The sequence below is a fragment of the Chinchilla lanigera genome, unplaced genomic scaffold (genome assembly GCF_000276665.1).
Source record: "Chinchilla lanigera isolate Chin_1 unplaced genomic scaffold, ChiLan1.0 scaffold00177, whole genome shotgun sequence".
Lineage (NCBI taxonomy): Eukaryota > Metazoa > Chordata > Mammalia > Rodentia > Chinchillidae > Chinchilla > Chinchilla lanigera.
Window position 1 is genome coordinate 852,332 of NW_004955578.1, and position 22,266 is coordinate 874,597.

Sequence of the window (22,266 nt, forward strand, 5' to 3'; positions counted from 1 at the left end):
ATGATCCCCACTTTACAGCTGAGAACAGACTTAGAGGAGGAGGGGTGTTCAGCTCGTGGCCCACGGGTATCCTGTGGACAGGGGAAGGGAGCTTCCAGAATGGCCCAGAAATGAAAACCGAGCTGGAGGCCAGACAGTTTCTGCAGGGAGCACCGGGTCAGCACTCCTGGAATAGGGTCAAAGGGAGAGACACCCGCCAGTTTTTAAAAATAAAATCCACTCTCTGGCTTCATATCTGTCTTGGGGCAAAGAATAGGGCTGCTTAGAGACCATCTCCAAAATAAAGCCTGCGGGTTTGGTGGAGCTACGACGGCCTTCAAGGGCAGGCGGCTGACTATCCTTCTAGAACAAACCCAGGTCCCGGCAAGCCGGGGCCACCTGCCCGACGGCCCGTGTGATAGGCCTGGCCGGAGCCCGGGGCCTGCGTCCGCCCCCGCCGTCCAGCCGCATTCCTGGCCGGCTGGGCGGGGCGCGACACTCACAGGCCTGGCACGGGACCGGGCTGCGTCCTTCCTGGCGGCTGTGGGGGTAGGGCACAGCCCGGGTGCCGGGCTGGGGGTGCAGTGTCCCCGCGGAGGTGGCGGGTGGGGGCTGGAGGAGCGGAGGGCTGCACGGCCCGAGGGGCGCCGAGGCATTGCAGCCTCCCCGGGGCAGGAAGCCCAGGAGCCGCGGCCGGCCGGGGCGGGGGGCGGGGAGCCCGGCGCGGCGCCCGGGCCGGGAAGGGGTGGGCAGAGCGAGCTTCCTGGAGCCGCGGAGGAAGTGGTGCCCATTTCTGGAAGTGGCTGAGGACGACGGGGCGGCGGGTAGAAAAGCCCGCAGGGAGCTGGTGCCCAGGCTGAGAGCCTCCTAGGCGCCGGATGCCAACTCCTGGCGACTCCCATCCATGGACTTCGGGACCCGGGCTTCTGAGTCGGGGACCGAAACCTCCGGAGCCTGGGCGGGGGGTCAGCAGCGCCCCCTGGTGCCAAATGTGGGGTTCTGATGCCTCCGTCTGGCATCTGTCCTGCGGGCAAGGGTCAGCGGTCATCCGTTACCGAGTGTTTGGCCCCTGGAGTAATCTGTAGATGTGAACATCTGCTGTGAATGTGACCTGGTCAGATGTAACCTTTCACCTAGAGTCAGGCACAGAAAGGTACTCAAATTTTCGCTGAACGAGGGAAGGAAAAAGAGGGAGCGGGCTTTGAGGTTGGCACACGCCTGTAATAGCAGCACTGAGGCAAGAGGCTGAGGCAGGAGAATCGCAAGTTCGAGCCCAGTTTGGACAATGTAGCAATTTGGGAAGCTACTGTCTAAAAACTTAAAAAAAAAGGCTGGGGCAGTAGCCTAGGTTCACGGCCCAAGTACCACCTAAATAAATAAATAAAGAGACAGGGAGGTAAAGGTAGCTGAGGGCAGCGGGTCACAGCTCTTCCAGGGGTCAGAGAAGAGAAGAGTGTGTTGCTGGTGGGGGTCCTGTGAGTGCTGGTGGTGGGGAGCTGGCCCTGGGTGTCACAGCTTGAAGACACAAAGGCTCTGTGAGCTTCTGGAGCCGCAGAGCCTGGCCTGGTGGATCAGCTCGGAATAGTGTGGGCCCTGGAATCTGCTGGCTGAGGGGGCGTGGCCTCCTGGGGTGGAGCTGAGGCCAGAGTCTGCACAACCATGGGGGTTGTGGAGACTCGGTTCTTCCGCACCAGCAGATTGTGAGCCAGGGCCGGTGTAGCCCATGTGGTACGTTTGTACAAAACACATGCCCCCCCCCATACTTGACCTCCACTTGCAGGGAAAGTGTCACATCCACACGCAAATGCATGGCATCTGGGACAGGCCTCTTCACTATGGAGCCTGTGTCAAGTGTACAGCCTGTACAACTAACTGTACCTAACTGGGGGGAGGGAGGCCTCAGGGAAAGTATGTTGCAGAAATACAGTGATGCTCAGAGATGCTGTTGAAGCGCTGTGCTGTTATGCTCAAATGAAAAGAATTTGAGGGCTGGGGATATAGCTCAGTGGCACAGGTTCCTGCTTCACAAGCGCAAGGTCCTGAGTTCAATTCCTGGTACAAAAAAAAAAAAAAAAAAAAAAAGACTTTGAAGGCCAGACTGCCTGGGTTTGTATCCCAGCTTTAGCACTCTAGGGCTATGTGACTCTAGGCAAGGTGCTTAACTTCTCTGCACCTCAGAGTTCTTATCTGTAAACTGCATCAGTAGCAGTGTTCACTTTGAAGGGCTGTTGCTCTAGGAAAGCGGAAGGGAACCTGCATGGACAAGAGGCCTGCAACGTTTTCAGCGGTCCCTAGGCTGCTGGGTTTGGTTGGTATGAGGGGGCCGCAGTAAGGTAATGGTCCTGGAGGGGTCGATAGGGGTTCAGGGCATACAAGGCCCTGAATGGGGTCTTCACAGCGAAGATGCTAGGGAGCTGCGAGGTTAGGGGATCCCTCCAGCTGCCATGGGGGAGAGCGAGCCCAGGAGCCCAGGGGTGGGGAGCTGGGAAGAGAAGAGTAGGGAAGGGACACTGAGGAGGTCCCTGGTACAGGGCAAGCGAAGAAAAGTGGCCATGGGGCCGGGGACATAGCTCAGCGGCACAAGTGCTTGCCTGGCAAGTGCAAGGTTCTGAGTTCGATTCCTGGTACAAAAAAAAAAAAAAAAAATTTTTTTTAAAAAAGGGAAAGTGCCCGAGGATGGCAGGTTGCAGCTGCATTGGGTATCAAACCTCCCTCCCCACAAGGGCCCTGGAGGACCCTGCATGGGACAGCCACCTGGGGAGCAAGGGTGGCACCACCCTATGAGCCAGGGTGGAGCAGGGTCTAGGAGGAGGCTGGGCTTGAACCAGGGGCAGAGGACAGTGTGGCCAGCCCTGGGGTGGTGGCCGGGGGAAGCAGCAGGTCTGGGGAAGGACACCGTGGGTACGAGGGACTTGCAGAGGGGACGCCTCAGGGGGCAGGACTGGGCCAGAGGCTGTGGGCCTGTTTCCCTGGGCTCCGCAGTAGCCCAGGGCCGGGAGAAGCTGCTGTGGGCCCAGGCCAGGTCTGGAGAGGGTGGGCCGGGGGTGCTTCCGCCTCCCTCCTCAGCCCCGCAGGATGTCCTGTGTTTACTGAGGTGGCCTTGGCCGGAACCAGGACACTGTGCCACCTCCGAACTCAACTTCCTGCGGCCACACCCCCTTGGGTGAGGGAAAACAAGGCAGAGAGAGAGAGGAGAGAGCAAAACAGGACGGGACAGAGATGAAGAGCAAGGACAGAGAGAACTCGAGGCATGCCAGTCACGATAAACAAGCAAACAACAAAACTCCGAGCAAACCGGCAGAGAGAGCGCCCCTAACATGATTAACGGCATCTGCAAGAACACATACAGCTAGCATTTTTTATTTTATTTGTTTATTTATTTATTTTTGAGACAGTCTTTTTCTTTTCTTTCTTCCTTTCTTTCCCTTGGCTGTAGAGACACAGTGTCTTTATGTCACCCAAGCCAGCATCGAGCACCCGGGCTCAAGCGGTCCTCTTGCCTTACCTTCCTGAGTTGCTGGAATGATGGACCAGCACCACCTTGCTGGGCTTTAGCATCTTTTTTTTTTCCTGGAGACAGGGTCTTGCTATACAGCCCAGGTTGGCCTTGAACTCTCTGCAATCCTCCTGCCTCAGCCTCCGCAGTGTTAGGATTACAGCCACCATACCTGACTAGCGTCTTATTTATGGCAAAACAAAAACAAAACCTGAAAAAACGCTCACTGCCTTTCTTTAAGACTTTGAACCAGCAAGGACCTCTGCTATCTGGGACACAGAAAGGACAGTGAGTCCCAGCCTCCTGTTTCTGTTTGGCCTTGAGCAGAGAGAGCAGATTCTCCTCTCCAGCCTGGCCCAGAGTGCTCCACGCTGTCCCTCCCATAGCTGCCAGGGCCCTCTCAGGACAAAGTCTTAGTCCCTGTCATTGCCCCGCGGACCCTGGACCTCTTCTTGGCTTTCCCACTGCTCTCTCAGCCCCGGCCTCTGCCTGGAACTCATCCCGTCCCCGCACGCGGCTCTGCAGTCTCCTACAGGTCCTTCCCGACAGGAAGTGGAGCTCAGGGGCCCTCCCTGACCTCTCTACCTGGGATTCCCATCATGACCCTCACTGTCCGGCTTTGTCCCTTTGGGGTCCCCTTGCTGGCCTGGAGCCCCCTTCCCTGCCCTTTTCCTTGGCTCCCTCCTCCTCAGCCTTCCGGTCTGACTTTTGACGTCACTTCCCACAGAATCTTTCCTGAGTGCCCCCGGGTGTGGACGTGGGGCTGTTGGTGTCCCTGGTGCCCAGCAAAGGACCTGCTGCCCATCAGGGACTACGACTGGTAAATGAGTAAATGAACCTGTCTGAGCAGATCCATGAACGAGGGAGACCGCCATGAGGTGCGGGACTCAGGCCCATCCCCAGCCCAACCACGGGGCCCTTCCACGCCTCCCAGGAGGACGGTGCTGGCTGGGTTCCGGCCACCCCCGCCCTCGGTGGCTGCCAGCCCTGGGAGGCATTTCCCGGAGCTCAGCACATTCCTGCCTTCCCTGGTGGCTGGGAGTGGGCAGGGGGCATTTTAGAGAGGAACGGGGAGGCCCCCAGCATTCTGGGCTCCTGCTCCTGGACCCCACCCCCCACAGAGCAGGCCCCGACCCCTCCGGGTGGGATGAGTGAAGGCCCCAAGAGGGGCAACCTGGCCGCTGTGAGGGGCTGGTGCGCACCATGGGCCTGGTGTCACCGCCTGGCAGGACAATGGGGCAGAAGCTGCTGACGAGAGCTTCGGGGGTAATCCCCCCGGCCTCACCCCAGCCTCAGCCCCAGGCCCGGCTCAGAGAGCTGCGAGCATCCCAGGCAGCGGCCGGTGGGTGGTAGGGGCATGTGGGGGTACCTGTGCTTCCTGTGCCACCCCTCGGGGTCTGGTGAGTCGGGGCAGGCTTGGGGCTGAGGCTGGGGCCTGTGAGTCAGGGTGAGGCCTGGTGTCCGTGGTTGGGGAGTTGGGCAGGTCTGGGTTTAAACTGGAGCTGCTGCCATTAACCTGCTGTGTGAATTCAGATGAGGCACTCACCCTGTCTGAGATTCCCTGTCTAAAACGGAGGCACAGAAGAGTATAGCAGGGTCTTCAGGGTTCATCAGAACCGGGATGGGTGTCCACTGCACAAAATCCTGATTGCACAGCTGCAATCATTAGCCCCTCTTGATTCAGAGAAGAGGTTTGGGTCCTTAGAATGGTTTTCAGCACAGGCTAGCTGGCCCTCAAATAGCAACTTCACTGAGCAGAGATATGGCCTCCATTCTGCCCAGTATTTCCAAAACTGAATTCAACAGCCCAGGAAGAGGACTGGCCAGACCTCTAATTATTTGTGTGAATAACAGTGCCACAGAATATTTTAAGTAGCACTCACTCTGTGCCAGTGCTGTTTTTAGTTTTGTTTTTGTTTTTGTTTTTTTGAGACAGGGTCTTGCTATGTAGTCCAGGATGGCCTTGAACTCATCATGTAGCCCAGGCTGCTCTCAAACTTGAGGGGATCCTCCTGCCTCAGCCTTCCGAGTGATGAGATTACAGGTGTGCACTGTCACACCTGGCTTTAGCCTACTGTATTTTAACTACTGTGTTCAGTTTAGACATGAAGAATCTGTGACTTGCCAAAGGTGACACAACCAAAAGTGAGGAGAGGGAGCAGAAGGAGTCTGTCATGAACCCTGAGGGCCAGGCCTGCGTCCAGGTGCAGGAAATGGTGGGGGTGGGGTGCTGAGTCCCCAGATTGAGTGGCAGTCTTGGCTCGGGGGCCAGGGACAGGCTGCATCCCGGTCCCCACCCCCTTTCGGATGGCTGTAGCTGGGAGAAGGGGATGTTTGTTTCCCCACCACCCACCCTCTGGTGACATCACAGCAAGGCAGCCAATGGCACGGGTCTCCCCTTCCCACCCTCCCCATTCCTTTTCCCCCCAGCCTGGGGCTGTGGCTGAGCAGACAGACCAGGAGCTCCCGAGGTGTCTGGAGGCTCAGCGGTAAGAGATCAGCAGGCCAGTCCCATCCCAGGCCAGGCTGAGAAGCCTTGGGAATGGGATCCAGGGTCCTGGGAGCTCTGGGGGGTGCCTGGGTCTCAGGAGGCAGGGTGGTATGTGAAAGACACAGGCCTTGGAGCCAGATCATGGGTTCAAATCCCAGCTTCCCCTCTTTCTGACTGAGCATCCCTGGGAAAGATAATTCAACCTTTGTGCCTTGACTTTCCCATCCCTAAAATGGGCTAACAGAGACCACCTCTCAGGGCTGGTATGAAAGTAACTGAGTTGCTGTTTAGGAGGAGCTGGGGCAGGCTTTCTGGCCTCTGGAATAGGGAGCTAGGAAGGAGGTACTGATGTCAGTGGGGAGCTGGTCCCCAAGTGAGTTTTGTCCCTTACCCAAAATTCCCCTTTGTTTTGTTTTGTTTTGTTTTGTTTTTCAAAATTCCCCTCTGGTTGGAAGGAAAGTAGAGGACACCAGGGAACAAAGCCAGCTATGGGGCCATGTGAGATATTTGTATTAACTGAACATTTACTCTAGACTGAGAATATTCTAAGTATTTGCTATTGTCTCACAAATCTCCGAAGCCAGTTTTATTGGCTCCACTTTACAGATGAAGAAACTGAGGGCCCAGAGGGGAAGGACGTGGCCTCAGTGCACACCCCTGGGCAGAGTGGAGAAGCCAAAGGCCACATCTTCAGACCCCCCTCTGTGCCCTACTGTGGCCTCAGATGAGGTCCAGGTCCCCCCACTCCGAGTGGGCAGGATTCCCAAGTGAAGTTGGCGGCAGCCACTGGGGAAAAGGGCAGAAGGGCAAAGCCCGTGGCCGATTCCTTAGCAGCCCCAGCGCAGCTGAGGGCTAGGGCCGAGGTGACCACCCAGGCACGCTGAAGGGCAGGAGTCGTACCCTCCTGGTTGGGGGGGGGGCATTTAATGAGCCAAGACAGAGAGGTATCTGCACATAGAGTCAATGCCTAAGAGATAGAGAGCCTGAGAATTCCGGAAGCTCAGGCTTGTCCTTGGGCCGGTCCTCAGTAACCACTCACGAAATGAGTGATGCCTGGGTGTGGCGGCACATGCCTGTATTCCCAGCACTTGGGGAGGTTGAGGCAGGAGAAGCAGATTTGAGCCCACCTTGGCTCCAAGTTAAAAATTAATTAATGATTTATTTAATTAACTTTTGAGACAGGGTCTCCCTATCTCCCAGTAGTTCAGGCTGGACTTGAATTCACTATGTAGCCCAGGCTGGCCTGGAACTTGAGAGGATCCTCCTGCTTCAGCTTCCTGAGTGCTGAGATTACAGGTGTGTGCCGCCATGCCTGGCTCAAGATCAAAACTAAAGAGGGCTGGAGAAGTATCTCAGGGTGAAGGCCCTGGTTCAATCCCCAGTACAGAAAAGAGAAAGAAGAGCTTCGCTCCAACTCTCCAGGGGACCCCATGGTCTTCCCCTGACACAGCCAGGGACTCCTAGGGAGCTGTCCCCTTCCTCCCTAGTGCAAAGGGTGGGGCTGGGAACAGAGTGCCTGGGGGTAGCTTTCCTTCTGACCCCCCCAAGAGAGGAGGAGCTGGGGCTGTAGTTGAGGGAGGGCACCATTGGGCTAAATATAACTCTCGGGCCGGGCAGCTGTCCCATGCAGGGATAAGGAAGGAGGGCACTCGTGCTCTTGCCCGCCCCGGACTTCCTGAGTTAGGCTCTGGCTGTGACACTCCCTGCCTGAGCTTGGAGCAGGGATTTGGGGCCCGAGGGACCCTCCTCCCTGACATCTACCATGCCCCGCCAGGGCCAGGCTGTCCTGCTGCCCAGCTTGTGTTGTGCCATGGTCCTGGTGAGCGTCCCACACCTGGGTTGGGCTGGGACATCTGTCTTAACTCCTTCAATCATCAGCAAAATGGGGGTCCTATGGGCCCTGGTCGGCAGGGGCTGGCACCTCTGAAGTTGCATTTACAACACCCGCAGCCCCTCTCCCCAATGCAGCTTCGGTCCCAGCTGTTCTGTCCCAGCTGTCCTGCGGCTTGGGCTTCCCAGGACTCAGCACCACCATGTGAATTTAGGTCCAGAGTAAAGGTCAAGGGCACCGGTGGGGTGAGGGGAGTGTTGTTCTGCCTATTCCTGCTTGTATGCCTCCGGACAGGTCACTCCCCCCCTCTGAGCCTCAGGCTCCATCTCTGGACATCCACCACAGCCAGGGTGATTTGGAGGCCTCTGAGTGCCAACGTAAGACTTGGTTCAGCTGGGCGTGGTGGCGCACGCCTGTAATCCCAGCACTCGGGAGGCTGAGGCAGGAGTATCGTTGTGAGTTTGAGACTACCCTGCGCTACAAAGTGAGCTCAAAGCCAGCTTGAACTGCCTGCATAGCGAGACTCTGTCTCAAAAAGACAAAAAAAAAAAAGACTTGGAAATATCCCAAACATGGCAGCCAGGCCGGGAGAGGTCTGTACCCTGCTGGAGGGGCCAGGGGCTCACAGGAGAGGCTGGAGATGCACGCAGTAACTGGGACCCCTGGGATGTCCAGGGAGGAGCCCTCTGGGACACCCCGGGGGTCCAACAGTGGAGTATTTGCAGCTGATGTTGAGGGGGTCCCCATGTCCTCTGTACTGGCCAGTGGTGGGCTATGAAGGGCCATTGTGTGGCTGCGGGTGGGTGGGTGGGCAGGGGCGGAATGTGACCGGGCCCAGCAGACAGGCCATTGTGCGCGGGAATGTGCCGCGTGAGGCCTGACCTTTTCCTGTGCGGCCGGGGTTGGCGGGTTGGCATGCCAGGTGGGGGCCGCGAGGAGAAGCCCAGAGTCAGGGCCCGGACAGGCACCATCTCCATCCTCCCAGAGCAGCCTGGCAGGAGACACCTGCAGCCTGACTGTGCCTCCTTCTCCCTGTGCTTGTGACCTGGGGCAAGTTCTCCCGGCCTCTCTGAGGGGATAAGGTTTGCAGCAGTGAAGTGGAAGGTGACTGTCTTAGCACAAGAACTGGCAAATAATAATCATTCAATAACCATCAGTTAAGCCGGACATGGTGGCGCACCCCTGTAATCCCAGCACTCCAGAGGCTGAGGCAGGAGGATCGCTGTGAGGCCGGCATAGGTTATACAGTGAGTTCAAGGCCAGTCGGAACTGCATAGCAAGACCTTGTCTCAAAAAAAAAAAAAAAAATCAGTTATTAATATTGGTTGTTATTATTATTACTAGCCATATGAGGAGCTGGAGCTTTTTTGCTGGGAGGTAGTACTGCAGACTGAGCCTGGGGCCTTTGAACTGAGCTACATCCTCAGCCTTTTTTTTATTTTGAGGCAGGGTCTCCAAATTGCTGGGCTTCATTTTGCAATCCTCCTGCCTCAGCCTCCCAGAGTGCTGGTATTATAGGCACGTGCCACTGCACCCGGTAAAGGGTTGGAGCTTTGAGACAAATTCAAGTCCTGGCTCTGCCATGACACCCCAGGGAAGTGACTGTCCTTCCCTTAGTTTCAGGTGTCTCCTCTGTAATGGGCTCAATAATAGCCCTGACCTCACAGGGGTATTCTAAGGTCCCCGTGCAATGATGCTGGTGGGGCACTGGGCACAAGGTCAGGACCACAGGATCTTCTTAGTTATAATAGCAGCAAGTACCAGTACAGCAGCTGCCACGGCCTGCAGCTTTATAACTGTTAACTCGTGCGATCCCGGAACCTCACCGGGAGGTGGGTGCATGGCTTCTCCCCACTTTATATCGCTTTCTTGGCACCTAGAATGGGACCTAGGGCCTCCAGCACACTAGGCAAGTGCTCGTCCACTGAGCCACACCCCCAGGCCTATTTTCCCCACACTATAGAGAAAGAAATGGAGGAGCAGGCAGGCGGTGTGGGAGCAGCTGTTGTTACCTCCGAGAGAATTTGGCCCCTGTTTGCCAAAAGTGTTAGCCCAGGGCCCTGCTTTTGGATGCCTAGGAGTCAGTGTGGATTTTTTTACTGTTTGTGGTCTGTATCACCTGAGGTGTCTTTTTAAATTTTTTTCTTTTTTTTTTTTTTTTGTCTTTTTGAGACAGGGTCTCGCTATGCAGGCAGTTCAGGCTAGACTTGAGCTCACTTTGTAGCCCAGGCTGGTCTCGATCTCGCAACAATCCTCCTGCCTCAGCCTCCAGAGTGCTGGGATTACAGGTGTGCGCCACTATGCCTGGCCTTCCTGGGTTGTCTTGTGGACCTTGTTTTTCCTATCTGCACTAGGGGCCAGGCAGAGCCCAGGGAGGGCCAGGCACTTGGGAAGCCACTAGCAGGTGTTAGCTGGTTAACACTGTGTGAATTATACTTCTTAGAGCCCCGGACCCGGGAGGCCCCAGGAGCTGGAGGTGACCTTCAGGTGAGTGCTACCTGGTGCCACATGTGCCTCCCTGCCCATCCCTGGCCAGCCTGGAGCCTCACGCCCTGTCTCTCCCCAGCAGGCAGCAAGACCTCGGCGAACGGGCACAAGCCCGGCAGACAGCTGTGCGGCACCTCGGGCCGGGCTCTTGGTTGGAGAGAGCACCTGTGCCCAGGCAGCGGTGAGAGGGCAGCTGGGGGCACTTTTCTCTTCCTGATGCCCGCCCTGTCCTCCCTGGGGAGGCTGGACGCCACCTCTGAGCCCCTCCTGGCCTCAAGCCTCCATCCCTGACCCCACAGGCTCAGAGGCAGCTGCTCCATGCAGAACTGAAGCTGGTCCTGCAGCAGAAGGGGGAGCGGAAGCAGGAGCCTGGGGCTCAGGAGACTCCCGGCAGAGCCATGGCGGCCAGGAGCCGGAGCGCCGAGGTGAGTACCACGGGCCCTCACAATGGCAGCAAGGAGTTGGCTTCTCTGTGCCTCAGTTTTCCCATCTGTGAACTAGAAATGGTAATTGCGATGGGGGAAAAATTTAAATTAACATAGTAAAGTGCTTAGTACAGTGCATGGCACAGACCGAGACTCAGGCAGCTAATTCACTGGATCATCAGTAGGCGTTACCATGGTGGTATATGCATGTAATCCTAGCACTTGGGAAGCTGAGACAGGAGGGTTGCCAAGTTCAAGACCAGCCCCTCTGATCCCTACTTCTTCAGGGCACAGCCCACTGTTACAGATTCCTAACAGTATGCCCAGGCTACCCAACTTTACAGGGGAGAAATGGGCCCAGAAAGGCAGAGTGCTGCTCCAAGGACACACAGCACTTTGGATTCCTAGACAGATCTCAGGTCTCTTACTTCCTCTTCTGGGAAGCCTCCCTATGAGTCCCACAGTGCACTGCTGGGCTGGGGCCAGTCTGCACCATTTACAGTAAATACCAGGAATGCCACTTCTCCCGGCACATTCACTACCCGCACACTCCACCCGGCTCCCTCAGCCGTGGGTGTTACCCAGGGCTTGGGGTTATACAGCCCACAATAGCGCACAGTCTAACACACATTCAAGGGGGCAGGGGCCAAGTCCCACTCCCCCATTCCTCATGGCTTAAGGGTCCAGTCCTCTGCTAGGAGTTCAGTCCTCAACATCACCCCTTGTTTTGCTATTAACCCCCCTAAACTGGGTGTGGCGGCACATGCTTGTAATTCCAGCTCTCTTGGAGACTAAGGCAGTAGCATCAAAAGTTAAAGCCCAGAGCCGGGCATGGTGGCGCACGCCTGTAATGCCAGCACTCGGGAGGCTGTGGCAGGAGGATTTTTGCAAGACACAAGGTCAGCCTGAACTGCATAGAGAGACTCTGTCTCAAAAAGACAAAAAAAAAAAAAAAAGGTAAAGCCCAGCCTACACATTTCAGTGACTTAGTGAAAGCCTTTCTCAAAAAAAATTAAAAACAAAAATTAAAAAAATTTTGGACGTGGTGGCACATGCCTGTCAATCCTAGCACTCAGGTGTCTGAGGCAGGAAGGTCGCCTCGGGTTCTCCACCACCCTGGGCTACACAGAGAGTTCAAGGCCAGACAGAATTACATATCAAGTCTCTGTCTCAAAAAAACAAAAAAATATTTTTTTAAAACTTTAAACAGGGGCCAGAGGTATAGCTCAGCGGCACAATGCCTGCCTGGCAAGCGCAAGGTCCTGAATTCAATTCCCCGTATCAAAAAAAAAAATTAGAAATTTTTTTTTAAAAAGCCTTTAAACAGAGCTCTCTGGATGTAGCTCAGTGCGAAGGCTCTAGGCCCAATCCCCAGTCAAGAGCGGGTCTCCCGATAACTCCGTCTTACCTTTTGCTTATGGGGCTCCCTAATTTTGAACCCGCCCTGCGGCCTAGGATCCAGCTCCGAACTCCTACTCCCTCCCTCCCCAAGCGGCCGGGCCCCAAGGCGTGGCCCCGCCCCCGGGCTCCCTGGAGCCGCCCCCTCCCAGTCCCGCCCCTCGCGACTGCAGCCTGGCGGAGTGGCGCGCACACCCACCGAGCTGTTTAACCACAACGCGGGCGCTAGAGAGCGAGCCGCCGGCGTGCGTGCTTAAACGGGAAAGGCCGGATGAGTGGCCCGGACGTCCTGCTTGGGTCGCGCCGAGGACCTTGTGTCCTAAGGGACACTTTTTAAGCGCGATGGCGGGCTCTGGGCGAGATCCAGTCCTGGCGCCCCATGGCGACCCCTCGCCAACCTCCGCAGGAGCTGCGGCGCGCAGAGTTGGTGGAGATCATCGTGGAGACGGAGGCGCAGACCGGGGTCACCGGGATCAACGTAGCCGGTGGCGGGAGAGAAGGGATCTTCGTGCGCGAGCTGCGCGAGGACTCCCCTGCAGCCAGGAGCCTCAGCCTGCAAGAAGGTGGGCGGGGCCGGGCGGGGGCGGGGCCGGGCGGCGGGGGTGGAGTTAGCAATGTGCGCGGGTCCGTAAGAAGCCTAAAAGACTTCGGGGGTTGTGGGCGTGACCGACAATCCGGAAGCGAGGTTAAAGGCCGGGGCGGGGCTTTATTGGCTTTGTGCTGATTCAGAGCCTCCTCTGGAGTTTTCATTGTTTGGATTCAAATTAGTACTAACTTTTTTTTTTTTTGTCTTTTTGAGATAGGGTCTCGCTATGCAGTTCAGGCTGATCTTGAGCTCACTTTGTAGTCCAGGCTGGCCTCGAACTCGCAACGATCCTCCTGCCTCTGCCTCCCTAGTGCTGGGATTACAGGCGTGCGCCACCACCCCCGGCCATAGTACTAACTTTCTGTCTGTGGTTTTTCTGTGCCTCAGTTTCTTCACCCTAACCATGGGAATAACTAGTACTGATCTCATGTGGTCGTTATATAGATTAACTGAGTCAGTATCTGACAACAGCGCACAGCTAGGTAGCGCAAGGTAAACGCTGTGTAAGTGCTAGTTCGTGTTTGTGTGTCGGAACAGGAGAAGAGGGGTGAGTGAACAGTTTCGAGGGGTGCAGGAGGAGAGTTTGGTAAGTAACGATGTTTTAGGAAACATGCATGAAGCCAATGTGATTTATTCATGCAACTGCTGTTAAACACCTTGTGTCTCAGACCCTGAAGTGCTTGAATTATAGTAGTGAAGAAAATAGCAGTCCTTGGGTGTACGGAGCTTACAATCTAGTGGCGAGAGACATATTTAAGCAAAATAAGTACAATATCTTTTTTTAAAAAAGTACAATAGCTAGTAAATTAGAAGGCATATGTGCTTCGGGTGCCAGGAGCAAAGCTGCATTGCTGCGTAGGCTGAGGTAGGAAGAGCGGGAAGGGCGAAGGAGGTAAGGGAACAGGCTCCCCGGAGCGCACTGTAGGCGGCGGGAGCAGCCAGTGTAGACCCCCACGAAAAGCAGTGGGTGTGCAGTACAGCGAGCGAGGAAGACAGTAAGTCATGCGGTCAGAGAGGTAGGGGGAAGGGTGAGTTTTGGAGGGCGTCATAGGCCACGGTGAGGAGTTTTTCGGGTTTTATTTTGTGAGGAACAAAATTGGTCATAGGAGCCCAGCGCGTGGTGGCTCATGCCTGTAATCCCAGCATTTGGGAGGCTGAGGCAGGAGGATCGTTGCGAGTTTGAGACCAGCCTGGGCTACAAAGTGAGCTCAAGGCCAGCCTGAGGTGCTCAGCGAGACCTTATCTCAAAAAGACAAAAAAAAAAAAAAAAGAATTGGCGAACTGCTGCATGTTCACAGACTTCAGGGGCAGGCTTGGGAGCTGGGAGATCCGCAAGGGGGCTGCTACTCAGTGTTGGTGAGGAGACGGATTCAGATTCTGGACAGACTCTGAAGGAGGAAAATTCAGGACTGTGCGTGGGGCTCGTAACCTGAAGGTGGAGTTGCTAGTCCTACAAGGGGACTGCTCTGGAGCTGATGCTGGTTTGGAGAAAGAAGTGCAGGTGTCAGCGTGGCTGTCTGGAATGAGAGGCATCTTTTGGATGTGCAGGTGTGAGCTGGGAGGGGCGGCTGATACACTGTCCGCCCTCTGCATCTGTGGGTTCTGCGCTGCAGCATCAGCCAGAACTGAAAGCATTCAGAAAAAAAAAATTTTTTTTTTTTTGGTCTTTTTGAGACAGGGTCTTGCTATGTAGTTCAGGCTGGCCTTGAGCTCACTTTGTATCCCAGGCTGGCCTCGAACTCGCAACGATCCTCCTGCCTCAGCCTCCCGAGTGCTAGGATTACAGGCGTGCGCCACCACGCCCGGCCATACATCTGGAAAAATTCACGTTCCCACCGAACATGTCCATGTTTTCTTGTCCCTAAACAACTGAGCGTAACAACTCTTTACAAAGCCTTCACATGATATTAACTATTATGAGTGACCTGGAGATGATTTAAAGTATACGGGAGGATGTGCCTGGTTATATGCAAATATTAGGCTGTTTTCTACATGGGACTTGAGCACTCACAGGTTGCAGTATCTGGGAGGGCTTCTGGAACCCATACTGAGGAATCCCGAATGAATCTGGAGTGGAGGGAAGGGTGCTGGGCTGAACAAACCCTGGGCAGTTGTCAGTAGATTTGTGATCCTTCAACTATGCAGTCTGGAAGAGCTTCCTGAGAATTCCAAAATGGTGAGTTTCATTAGAAAAAAAGTCCAAGATCAAGCCCGTCCTGGACAATTTTAGAAACTTCGTGAAAGCTTGTCTCAAAATAAAAAATAAAAACTGTTGGGAGCTGGGTTTGGTGGCGTGTGCCTGTGATCTCAGCACATGGGAGGCTGAGGCAGGAAGAAAGCCTGGAGTTTGAGGGCAGCCTGGGTTACATAATAAGTTCAAGGCCAGTCTGAACTGCATACATATAGAGGCCCATTCACAAAACAAAACAAAACAAAGCCGGGCATGGTGGCACACGCCTGTAATCCTAGCAGTGGGGAGGCTGAGGCAGGATACTTGCGAGTTCGAGGCCAGCCTGGGCTACAAAGTGAGCTCAACACCAGCCTGAACTGCATAGTGAGACCCTGTCTCAAAAAGACAAAAGACCAAACCAAACCAAACCAAACACCCCCCAAAGAAAAAAACCAAAAAAGGGTTGGGGACATAGTACAGTGAGAAGGCCCTGGATTCAATTCCCCGTACAAAAAAAAAAAGTTCCAGAGGGCACTGGTGTGGCACACACTGGAAGCCAAATGCAGCAAGTGGGTGAAGTTGGGCAGGTGCTGAGTGGTCCAAGCAGGTAAAGTCTGATGCTTGGCTATTGAATTTAGCTACCCGGGGGTCATTGGTTGGCACCTGAAGAGGAGCAGCGGAGGTGTGAGTATGCGGTGTGGGCAGCAGGGTTGAAAGTGTGATTGAAGGAGTGGAAATTATGCCACTGCATCTTGCCTGCAAGAACAGATAAAATGCGTCAGGAGATGGAGGAGTGCAGTCCCGAAAACCTTTCCAAAGGGAGACTAGCATGTTTGCAATGCGGATAATGCAGAAGAGTAGGGCAGTTGGTGATGCCAGAGAGGGGTGAATTGCCGGAGGATGACCTTGGGAAGGTGGTGCAGGGGTTGAGTGAGCTCATCCCTAGGACCCTGGACCTAAGCCCCACCAGGGAGATACAAAGATGGTGTGAGAGTGTGTAAAGTTAACTTGGGATTCTGTTCTCTCAGTGAAGGAAACAAAGTCACCATTTGAATGGTGGGGGTGGCGTAGGGGAGTGGAAAGGCAATGATATGGCCCAAGTGGAGCGGACTGGTTCTTTTTTGTTTTTGTTTTTGTTTTTTGAGCGGATTGGTTCTGTGGTCCCATGCAGGGAGAGTCTTTGTTCTTTTTTTGTTGCGGGGGGAGAGTTGTTCTTAACCCATGGAACTTTGTGGTCTCAGACCTTTGCTCTGGAGTGGGCGGTGCCTCTGAGCCCGCCCCAAGAAACTGGGCAGGGCCGGGAGATGCCCACGCCCTGCCACCTTCGCCTCACCTGCAGGGGACCAGCTGCTGAGTGCTCGCGTGTTCTTTGAGAACGTCAAGTATGAGGACGCGCTACGCCTGCTGCAATGCGCCGAGCCTTACAAGGTCTCCTTCTGCCTGAAGCGCACGGTGCCCACTGGGGACCTGGCGCTGCGGCCTGGGACCGTGGCTGGCTACGAGATGAAGGGCCCTCGGGCCAAGGTGGCCAAGCTGGTACGCGTGCTGAGCCCGGTCCCGGCCCCGGCCCCGGCCCCGGACTGCCCCAGCGACCCCGTCTCTGCGCCATGAGCCCCCTCCCCAATACATGGGCCAGCCTTGCCCTCTGTCTTGTCACTAACCTGATGCTAATGCCACTGTGTCCCTTGTTCTCCACCCCTAAACTCCCCCCGCCCCAGAAGGGGATCCACCTACCCCAGACCGTGGCCCTCACCCACCTTGGAGAGGCAACCCCACCATCAGATCACTAGGGGTGCTTGGAACCGGGAAGGCCGGGGCCCAGCCTGAGTGCTACTCAGTTACTGCTAAGAACCTAGACAGTCTTTTTTCCCTGCCTGGGCCTCAGTTTCCACATCTCTACAGCGAGAGTGTTGGTGGCATTCCTAGATGAGGACCAGACATTTTGGATCCTGATCCCTACACTCCTGTTGACTCCCCACGGGATTCTGAATGAGGGTCTTTGCCTTCCTGGGGTGAAATGACAGGCAGGGAGAGGGGATGGTGCTTTTTGGACAAGGTCCTCTACCCAGCGCATCCCCAGCCTGATCTGATGCCGTGCAGGGCTCTTCCTGTCCACCCACAGCCTCCCACTATCCCACCGCCTCCTGCCTCTCTCCTCTCTCCCCAGAACATCCAGAGTCTGTCCCCTGTGAAGAAGAAGAAGATGGTGGTGGTGCCCGGGGCCCTGGGGGTCCCTGCAGACCTGGCCCCCATTGACGTCGAGTTCTCCTTTCCCAAGTTCTCCCGTCTGCGTCGGGGCCTCAAAGGCGAGGTGGTCAAGGGTCCCGGCCCAGCTGCCCCCGTCCACGGGCGCTTCCAGCTGCCTCGGTTGCGTGTTCGAGAAGTGGTCGAAGAGGCCCAGGCAGCAAGGCTGGCTGCTGCTGCTCCTCCCCCCAGGAAGGCCAAGGCAGAGCCTGAGGTGGTGGCAGAAGCTCGGTTCACAACCCCTCAGGTGGAGCTGGTTGGGCCCCAACTGCCAGCTGCCGAGGTGGGTGTCCTTCAGGTCTCAGCCCCCAAGGTGGCCCCCTCTGTAGAGCTGGCCAGTGGCTTTGACCTCCATCTGCCAACCTTTGGGTTAGGAGCCCCGGCAGCACCTGCTGCAGAGCCCCCACCCATAGGGATCCAGGTGCCCCAAGTGGAGCTGCCCACCTTACCCTCACTACCCACTCTGCCCACACTGCCTTGCCTGGAGACCCGGGAGGGGGCTGTCGCGGTGACGGTGCCCACCCTGGATGTGGCCGCACCCACTGTGGGGGTGGACCTGGCCTTGCCAGGCAAGGAGATAGAGGCCCCAGCGGAGATGCCTGAGGTGGCCCTGAAGATGCCCCGCCTCAGCTTTCCCCGCTTTGGGGCTCGAGGGAGGGAAGTTGCTGCAGCCAAGGTGACCAAGGGGAGCCCCGAGGCCAGGGCGAAGGGCCCCAGACTTCGAATGCCCACCTTCGGGCTTTCGCTCCTGGAGCCCCGGCCCTCTGCCCCTGAGGCTGTTGCTGAGAGCAAGCTGAAGCTGCCCACCATCAAGATGCCCTCCTTCGGCGGGCGGCAAGCTGGAGGGCGAGGCGGCCGCCAAGGACAGCAAGTTCAAGATGCCCAAGTTCAAGATGCCCTCCTTCGGCATTGGAGCAGTGGGGCCTGAGGTCAGGGTGCCCAAAGGGCCTGAAGTGAAGCTCCCAAAGGCCCCCGAGGTCAAGCTTCCCAAAGTGCCCGAGGGGGCCCTTCCAGATGTGCAGCTCCCAGAGGTGCAGCTCCCAAAAGTGTCGGAGATGAAGCTCCCCAAAGTGCCTGAGATGTCTGTGCCGGAGGTGCGACTGCCAGAGGTGCAGCTCCCCAAAGTCCCAGATGTGAAAGTTCCCGAGGTGAAGCTCCCGAAGGTGCCCGAGATGGCAGTGCCCGACGTGCACCTGCCAGAGGTGCAGCTCCCAAAAGTTCCAGAGATGAAGCTCCCCGAGATGAAACTGCCTGAAATGAAGCTCCCGAAGGTGCCTGAGATGGTTGTGCCCGATGTGCACCTGCCGGAGGTGCAGCTGCCCAAAGCCTCCGAGATGAAGCTCCCGAAGATGCCCGAGATGGCCGTGCCCGAGGTTCGACTGCCTGAGGTGCAGCTGTCCAAAGTCTGCGAGATGAAGCTCCCCAAGGTCCCAGAGATAGCTGTGCCCGAAGTTCGGCTGCCAGAGGTGCAGCTGCCGAAGGTGTCAGAGGTGAAAGTCCCTGATGTGAGACTCCCTGAAATGAAGCTCCCGGACATAAAACTCCCTAAAGTACCCGAGATGGCTGTGCCTGACGTGCACCTTCCGGAGGTGCAGCTACCGAAAGTATCAGAGATTCGGCTGCCGGAAATACAAGCGCCGAAGGTCCCGGATGTGCATCTTCCCAAGGCACCGGAGGTGAAGCTGCTGGCAGCTCCAGAGGCGCAGCTAGAAGCTGCTGGGGCAGAGAAGGCAGAGGGGACAGAATTTGGCTTCAAGATGCCCAAGATGACCATGCCCAAGTTAGGAAGGGTAGGGTCTCCGCCACAAGGCACGCCAGGCGAGGCGGGTGGTGAGGTCTTGGGGAAGTTAGCGACGCTTCCTTGTCTGAAGCCCGTTGCGGGTGGTGAGGCTCGTGTGGGCGCCCCTTCTCTCACTCTGCCCTCTGTGGAGCTGGACCTGCCTGGGGCGCTCGGCCTGGAGGGGCAGGTCCGTGCAGCTGAGGCAGGAAAGGTGGAGCAGCCAGAGGGTGTCAGGGTGGCAACAGGGGTTGGGAAAGAGGCCTTCCGAGTGCCCTCGGTTGAGATCGTTACTCCGCAGCTGCCCACGGTGGAAGGTGAGGAAGGGCAGCTGGAGATGGCGGAGATGAAGGTCAAGCCCTCCTCCAAGTTCTCCCTGCCGAAGTTTGGACTCTCGGGGCCAAAGGTGGCAAAGGCAGAGGCCGAGGGGGCTGGGCGAGCCCCCAAGCTGAAGGTGTCCAAGTTTGCCATCTCACTCCCCAAGGCCCGGGTGGGGACAGAAGCTGAGGCCAAAGGGGCAGGGGAAGCAGGCCTGCTGCCTGCCCTTGATCTGTCCATTCCGCAGCTCAGCCTGGATGCCCATCCGCCCTCGAGCAGAGCAGAGGTGGTGGGGCCTGAAGTTAAGCTCAAGGGGTCCAGGTTTGCTCTGCCCAAGTTTGGGGCCCGAGGCCGGGACACTGAGGCAGAACTAGCACCAGGAGCGGCTGGGTTGGAGGGCAAGGGCTGGAGCTGGGATGGGAAAGTGAGGGTGCCTAAGCTGAAGATGCCCTCTTTTGGGCTGGCCCGAGGGAAGGAGGCAGAAGCCCAGGGTGGGCGTGTCAGCCCTGGAGAAAAGCTAGAGTCCATAGCCGGGCAGCTGAAGATCCCTGAGGTGGAGTTAGTCACCATGGCAGCCCAGGAGGAAGCAGGCGTGGGGGGCACGATGGCCACCAGTGGAGTGCAGCTCTCCAGCAGGCAGGCCACTGAGGGCCATGACAGGGTGCTGAAGGTGCCCCCAGGGGGCATTTCTCTGCCCCAGGTGGAGCTGACCAGCTTTGGGGGGCTAGGCAGCCCGGGGCAGCAGGCTGAGAGCACAGCGGCTTCTGCAGAGGGCACGGCCGGCGTCAGGGTCCAGGTGCCTCAGGTGAGCCTGTCTCTGCCTGGAAGCCAGGCATCCGGTGGTGAGCTGCTGGTGGGCGAAGGTGTCTTCAAGATGCCCACGGTGACCGTGCCCCAACTTGAGCTGGACGTGGGGCTGAGCCAAGAGGTGCGAGCGGGTGAGGCGGCTGCCGGTGAGGGTGGGCTGAGGCTGAAGTTACCCACACTGGGGGCCAGGGCTGGGGCAGAGAGAGCAGAGGACCAGTCCCCTGGGGCCGAGCGCACCTTCCACCTCTCACTGCCCGATGTGGAGCTCTCGCCACCCTCTGTGGGCAGTCACGCTGCCGAGTACCAAGTGGCAGAGGGCGATGGGGAGGGCGCACACAAGCTGAAGGTGCGGCTGCCAAGGTTTGGCTTGGTGCGGGCCAAGGAGGGGGCTGAGGAAGGCGAGAAGGTCAAGAGCCCGAAGCTCAGGCTGCCCCGAGTGGGCTTCGGCCAAAATGAGTCAGTCCCTGGAGAAGGCTCCCCCAGCCCCGAGCAGGAAGAGGAGGAGGAGGAAGGCACTGGGGAAGGGGCCTCGGGTCGCCGAGGCCGTGTTAGGGTCCGCTTGCCCCGTGTGGGCCTGGCAGCCCCCTCTAAGGCCTCTCGGGGACAGGGAGACGAGGCCCCCAAATCTCCTGTTGGGGAGAAGTCACCCAAGTTCCGCTTCCCCAGGGTGTCCCTAAGCCCTAAGGCCCGGAGTGGGGACCAAGAAGAGGGTGGCTTCAGAGTTCGGCTGCCCAGTGTGGGGTTTTCAGAGACAGGGGCTCCAGGCCCTACCAGGATAGAGGGAGGCCAGGCTGCAGCCGTGTGAAGCCCTGGGCAGGTGGAGACTCCTCTCCTGACCCCCTGTCCCCACCCTTGCCCGTTTTGTGTGTGAGATTACGAGCACTAACCCTCAGAGGGCTGGGAGGCGGGCGGCTGGCCTTTCTCATCGGCAGGAGTGTCTGTATCATGCCAAGCCATGTGAATAAATAATCCAGAGGTAGCTGTGTGTCCAGTTGATGCGTGTGTGTTGTGGGGGTGCAGAGAAAGGTGTCCTCGAGGAGGAGGTTCTAGGTGTCACCTGAGCCTGAGCTGGGGGTGGGGGTGACGTGAAGAAGAAACGGGTTCTTGGTCTAAAAAGAGGGCAGGGTGGGTGGTCTTGGGGTAGACCTTGGTGAGAGGGGCCTGTCCTAGCCCTTCAAACTCCCAGGAGTCTTTGAGGAGGATTTGGGGTTCCCCAGCATGGCACAGCAGTGGATCCCTCTCCTGCAAAGTCTGCTAGACCCACTCTCCCTGGGAAGATTGCTCCCCCAACCCCAGCCTCTGCCAGGGCTCCTGTGTATCCCTGCCTTACCTTTCCTGTCTGGCTGGTTCCACAGCTCCATCCATCCTGGGCCCCACCCAGGAAGGCCCTTCCTGCTTCCTTCCTCAGAGTCATAGGTCAGGAACTCTAGGCTGCCTCCTAGGACTCTGTGCCAGGGGCCTCAACACCTGTCAATGTTGGGCCTCCGCTCCTGGGGATCACAGGTCATCTCCCCTCATGCCTAAGACCCTGCCAAGGCTTCTGCATTCCCCCGTGTCTCTCTGAGACACGAGAAGATGCCCTGCCCATCACACGTGATGGCGCTTGCCTGTAATCCCAGCACTTGGGGGGCTGAAGCGGGAGGATCACCATGAGTTCAAGGCTAGCCTGGGCTACATAGTGAGACACTGTCTCAAAACAAAACAAAACAAAACAAAACAAAACAAAACAAGGATACCCTGTTCAAGGACCACCTTTCAGAAAAGGGCCTTCCCAAGGGAGAGAAGAACCTGGGTGCTGAGGGGACAAGGAGCCTGGATTGCCCACAGCTCACTGAGGAGTCCCCCTTGCCCCTCTCCCTGGAGTGTATATAACGGGAGAGGGTGTGTGGGGAAGGGTTGTGGGGCTGCAGCCTCAGTTCCCCTCCTGTGCTTTTCTCCGATTCCCTATCTCTGGGGCTATTTGGGGTTTTTTTTGTTTTGTTTTGTTTTGTTTTTGTCTTTTTTGAGACAGGGTCTTGCTATGCAGTTGAAGCTGGCCTTGAGCTCACTTTGTAGCCCAGGCTGGCTTGGAACTCACAGCGATCCTTCTGCCTCAGCCTCCCGAGTGCTGGGAATTACAGGCCCGTGCCACCATGCTTGGCTTTTTTTTTCTCCCGGCTTTTTGTTAAAAAAGAAATTTTTTTAAAAAGATACCCTGTCCACTTCCATCTTCCTGCAGTGCCCCACTTGGACTAGGGCCCGTTCACTCTCTCCACGT

The 22,266-nt window shown here is 57.0% G+C and overlaps 1 protein-coding gene across 9 annotated transcripts; it reads left to right on the forward strand.

The window, feature by feature from the left end:
- Window positions 1-457: 457 nt before the first annotated feature.
- On the forward strand, window positions 458-20,988 carry Prx (periaxin). 9 transcript variants are annotated; one of them, XM_005414051.2, is made up of 8 exons: window positions 458-528; window positions 10,241-10,284; window positions 10,364-10,465; window positions 10,584-10,709; window positions 12,514-12,670; window positions 16,203-16,399; window positions 17,031-17,921; window positions 18,001-20,988. In XM_005414051.2, the coding sequence occupies exons 4-8, from the start codon at window positions 10,683-10,685 to the stop codon at window positions 20,812-20,814; spliced, it is 4,086 nt and encodes a 1,361-aa protein (XP_005414108.1). In that variant the 5' UTR covers window positions 458-528; window positions 10,241-10,284; window positions 10,364-10,465; window positions 10,584-10,682; the 3' UTR covers window positions 20,815-20,988. The 9 variants fall into 9 exon arrangements, with proteins under 9 accessions (XP_005414108.1, XP_005414107.1, XP_013365106.1 ...); XM_005414050.2 differs by having other exon boundaries at window positions 10,367-10,465; XM_013509652.1 differs by lacking the exon at window positions 458-528 and adding an exon at window positions 3,359-4,295.
- The last annotated feature ends 1,278 nt before the right edge of the window (window positions 20,989-22,266 follow it).

What these genes read in the sequence shown, in the direction of transcription:
- Prx (XM_005414051.2), top strand. Translation starts at nt 10,683, where the DNA reads ATGGCGGCCAGGAGCCGGAGCGCCGAG. An exon ending in CCAGGAGCCGGAGCGCCGAG is followed by an intron (nt 10,710 to 12,513) that starts GTGAGTACCACG and finishes CAACCTCCGCAG; the next exon opens with GAGCTGCGGCGCGCAGAGTT. An exon ending in GGGCCAAGGTGGCCAAGCTG is followed by an intron (nt 16,400 to 17,030) that starts GTACGCGTGCTG and finishes CTCTCTCCCCAG; the next exon opens with AACATCCAGAGTCTGTCCCC.